Source organism: Setaria viridis, chromosome 8, assembly GCF_005286985.2.
Source record: "Setaria viridis chromosome 8, Setaria_viridis_v4.0, whole genome shotgun sequence".
Taxonomy (NCBI): Eukaryota; Viridiplantae; Streptophyta; class Magnoliopsida; order Poales; family Poaceae; genus Setaria; species Setaria viridis.
Window position 1 is genome coordinate 8,549,170 of NC_048270.2, and position 4,579 is coordinate 8,553,748.

General features: G+C 47.3%; 1 protein-coding gene across 1 annotated transcript; it reads left to right on the forward strand.

Moving 5' to 3' along the window:
* Positions 1-257: 257 nt before the first annotated feature.
* LOC117833843 (2-alkenal reductase (NADP(+)-dependent)) lies at positions 258-1,616 on the forward strand. The gene is made up of 2 exons (XM_034713440.2): positions 258-640; positions 725-1,616. The coding sequence occupies exon 2, from the start codon at positions 757-759 to the stop codon at positions 1,354-1,356; it is 600 nt and encodes a 199-aa protein (XP_034569331.1). The 5' UTR covers positions 258-640; positions 725-756; the 3' UTR covers positions 1,357-1,616.
* Positions 1,617-4,579: the final 2,963 nt, after the last annotated feature.

Consider the following 4,579-nt stretch of genomic DNA (forward strand, 5'->3'; position numbering starts at 1 on the left):
TGTCAAGAGCGGGTTGGAAGTTACATTAACCCGCTCCTTTTGTCAAAAGGCACGCTCCTAAAAAATGAAGCGCACCTACAAATTCTTTTTAGTAGTGTGGTAGGTCACACTGTGACGTCGTGTAGAAGACAGGACAACAGGCCGATGGAGTTGGTGTCATATGGATTAAGCATGTTTATGAAACCGTCATCGCTGATATATATAACATGATGCCTGCACCAGATTGTACCTGAACCTCGTCAATAAAACTGTATGGGGAGGGTGCATGGCACAACAAGCCAACAACACTCAGAGTCACAGAGAGCTCGGTGTGGGCAGTACCAAACCCCAGAGGCGTCTCGTGCTGGCCCCAGACTTCGTCATCGGAGACAAATTCATTTACCGGCCTCAGACATAAGTGATTGGAGCTTTAGAAGAATCAGAGACTTGGTGACATCTGTGTGTCATTGATTCGTACCAGGCCATGGTCAATTTGGAGTGGGCAAGGTGATCGACTCCACGCACCCGGGGTTCAACGCCGGCGACCTCGTGTGGTGGGGGATGAGTGGATGGGAGGAGTACACCCTCGTGACCCAGCCGGAATCCCTGTTCAAGATCAAGCACACCGAGCTGCCGCTCTCCTACTACACGGGTGTTCTTGGTCAGCCAGCCGATAGCTTCATACCTCGTATTCCTCACAAAATCTGCAAGTCACTGACGACAATGCATTGTAACTGTCATCCAGGCATGAAAGGGCTCACTGCATAAGCGGGAATTATGGAGGTCGGGAGGCCGAAGAGAGGTGACTTCGTGTTCGTGTCAGCCGCGTCAGGCGCCGTCGAGCAGGTCGTCGGGCAGCTCGCCAAGATCGCCGGTTGCTACGTGGTCGGCAGCGCCGGCTCCGACGAGAAGGTCAATCTCCTCAAGACCAGGTTCGGCTTCGACGACTCCTTCAACTACAAGTCCGAGACCAACGACCTCGCCGCCGCGCTTAGGCGGCGCCTCCCGGACGGCATCGACATCTACTTCGACAGCGTGGGTGGTGCCACGCTGGATGCCGCGTCGCTGCAGATGTACCAGGGTGGAAGGGTTGTCGTCTGCGGGACGATCTCGCAGTACAACCTGAAGGAGCCGAACGGCGTGTGCAACCTTCATTGTATCATTCCCAAGGCTGTCCGGGTGGAAGGGTTGAACGTCACTGGCTACTTCAACATGTACGCGAGGTTCGAGGAGGAGATGGCCGGGTACCTTACGGAGGGGAAGGTCGCCGTCGTGGAGGACGTCGTCGAGGGGATCGAGAGTGCGCCGGCGGCTCTTGTTGGGTTGTTCTCCGGAAGAAACGTTGGTAAACAGCTCGTTGTGCTTGCAAGGGATTGAGTTGATCGTGTGTTACGTCTTCTCATGTTCCTAGGTAATAGAAGGAATAAAGACATTTAAATTTTAATTTTGTGTCTGAGCATTAATGCTGAGAATGTTGTTACAACTTTGTTATTCACTTTCCTATTATTTTTTGGCAGCATTAATGCTGAGAATGTTGTAACAACTTTGTTATTGTGTGGGGTCATATAAGCCGAAGACATATCTTTTTTTCTAAATAAAAAGGCATTCACGACGGCAAGAAGAGCAGCCGCAACAGAGTATTCGTCTTCCGTGCCCAATCCCCATGGCATCCCAGCAGTGTAAATCCTCATCGCATCACAGCGTGCCTCTTTTCTGTTTGCCAGGCGACCTTCCATGTCATGGTAATTGCCATTCGCTTGACCTTCATTGATACGCGCTGGCAATGTTTTAAGACAAGGTATCTTTTGCCTCTCAATGCAGAAGACAGATGAGGCGAGTCCCAGACAAAGAAAATGCTTAGACAGAAATAAAATGGCATCAAAGTATCATTAACAAACTCCTTTTCCTCAACAGAGTACATATCAAATGATCACATATTACTCGATTATATTGACTAGATGGTTTGTACATACTATTCAAACTCGCTATCGTTGTACTCCATCAGGGGCTTACAGCCATTTCTTTCCTACAAAGCTTTGGTTTCAAATCACCGTACATACAAATTACAGTACAGAGGATAATTCATCATGTACTCTGCAAGAGTTGCCCCAGGGGTGGTAAAAGGGCCTAAATTATTAGCCTAAGTTTTGAACTAAATTTAATTAAGGTCATGTTGGATTGTGAAGCACTACTAGAAATATGAGCATTCGTCCTTGACGTTAGTACCGGACATCTTTTCGTTCGGTACTAACGCGCAAATTTAGAACCGGTTAGAAATTTTTGATCCTCGGAGACCTTTTAGTACCGGGCAATAACACCAGTACCCCATGGAGTGGCCTTTAGTACCCGTCAATAACACCGATCGATACATTTAGTACCGGCGCCGGTGTTATTGACTTATACTAAAGGCCTCTCCACGGGCTATTTCAAAAAGAAAGCATACCTAACTTAATCACACGTGTTGTGTAGGTGAGATGGTAAAGAAGGTTCGTGCACGGCTTGAGCCCCGCACGTGTATATTACGTGTGAAATTCGCGGGACTTGTGACTTGCAACACTGTTTGTTAATTTTTTCCTTATTTTTTGGGTGCAGAGCAGTTTAGTACCGGTCAGTAACACTGACTGATACTAAATGACGCATTTAGTACCGGACATTTTGGCCGGTACTAAATGACGTGGTATTTAGTACCGAACAAGCGGTACTGATCAGGTGCCCGGTACTAAGGAGGTTACTGACCGGTACTAAAGATCACTTCCCCATTAGTGAAGGAAGTATAAGAACCATGATCCTTTACCACCCTAGTTGCCCCTCTGCTAGCTCCTTGATTCTGTTTCTGCCGCTGTCCATCCAACCATTCATATCTCGCATGTCCAGTGCATAGAGTTGGTTGTGGAAACGTACTGCTTCCATGAGCTATAGCTAGGAATAAGTGGATGGAACAAATGGAAGTTGCCGGTGACATCCCTGACATTCAGTCACTAGTAGAGAATTGACTTTCGATCCGCCCCCTTTTGTCCCGGTTTAAAGTTGGCCCGGGATAAAAGGGGGTGCGCCACGGTAGGCAAAAATGGAGGGGAGATTTACTCCCGGTTGGTAATTGCAACCGGGACTAAAGTCCCCCCTTTAGTCCCGGTTGCAACGGCTAGTGGGGGGCTGTCGGCGGCGGGACCCTTTTATCCCGGTTGGAGCCTCCAACCGGGACTAAACTTCCAACCGGGACAAAAGGTGTTCCTTTTTGTCTCGGTTGGAGTTTTTAACCGGGATAAAAACTCATCCCCATTATATACGGCCAAGACAGAGGACTTTCTTCCTCCTCCAGCCCGAGCCAGTCCAGCACATTGACAGAGAGAGCTGAGCTTCACCTACTCTCCGGTGGTGCCGAAGCAAGCAAGGAAGGTGCTGCCCGAAGTTTTTTCCCTCATTTTCGTGGGAATTTCACTCGGCCAACACAAGTGTTGCGAAGGTTTGCTACTTCATCCTCGTGTTATGCTTTGATTTATGCTTTGGAGATGGAAAGATTATTTGCTACAATGTGATGATGAAGTAGAAAAATGGAGAGGTATTTTGAGCTAGAATGTGAGGGAGATTGATGTGTCATATATAGTATGCATTATTGTAGTGGTTTAAAAATGATGCTACCTTATCTAGACGGTTTATCTTATCAAATTCAATATGGTTTTTTAAATCCATACTTGTTGAACTTGCATACCGTGTTCATCTCTCCGATGATGTTCTCCGCCGAGCAGCAACGTATGTCAAGAAGGAGGTTCGATTCTACGAGAAAGAGTGGATACGGACATCGTGACCGTGTCCCCTTTTCCATAGCATCTAACCTCTTTCATGACGAAGTGCGGTGCCGCCCAGTTGAGGACATCCTCACGAGATGATCACGGTCTTCAAGTTGAACAACTTATGCAGTGTTAAGATAATAATTTTTGTACATAGATGACTTCTGCTACTGGAGGAAGTGGCGATGGTGAGGGCGATCGTGGTTCCTATTATGGCAAGGTTCCAATCATAGTTGGCCCTCAGCATAAGCCGAAGAAAAAGAGCGCGCTGGAAAAAGCAATGCTTCGTTATTTGCAGCAACGTCATGAAGAAGCTGTTGCCGCGGGTCAGGAACCTCCTTTTGGTGGTCGTTATGCTCCACCCTCAGTCCCGGGTGTTTCACGTCCACTTAGTACTACCGTTTCAGGCAGCACAAATAAACCTAAGGATGAGGTTAGGTCAGCGGAACCTTCGTCTTCACCGTCCAAGGATGCTTAGAGTCCTCCTTGATAATAACCAGTGGATGGCTTGTTGTATTGTATCATGTTGTTTGGGACTTTAATTTAAATATGTGTATTTGGATCTTCATGTTGTTGTATTGTACCATGTTGTTTGGATCTTTAATCGATTTTCACGCGTAATCCATTGTCAAGTGTAATCCATTTTCATGCGTAATACGATGCAGATGGACCGGCAATGGATGTATAATGCAGACAGGCGGAGCAAGGCGTTTATTGATGGCTTGCATTATTTTCTCGAAATGGCCAAAGCGAACAAGGCAGAGAATGGGTTCGTATGTTGTCCATGCTTCCAATGCAATAACAGGAAGGAG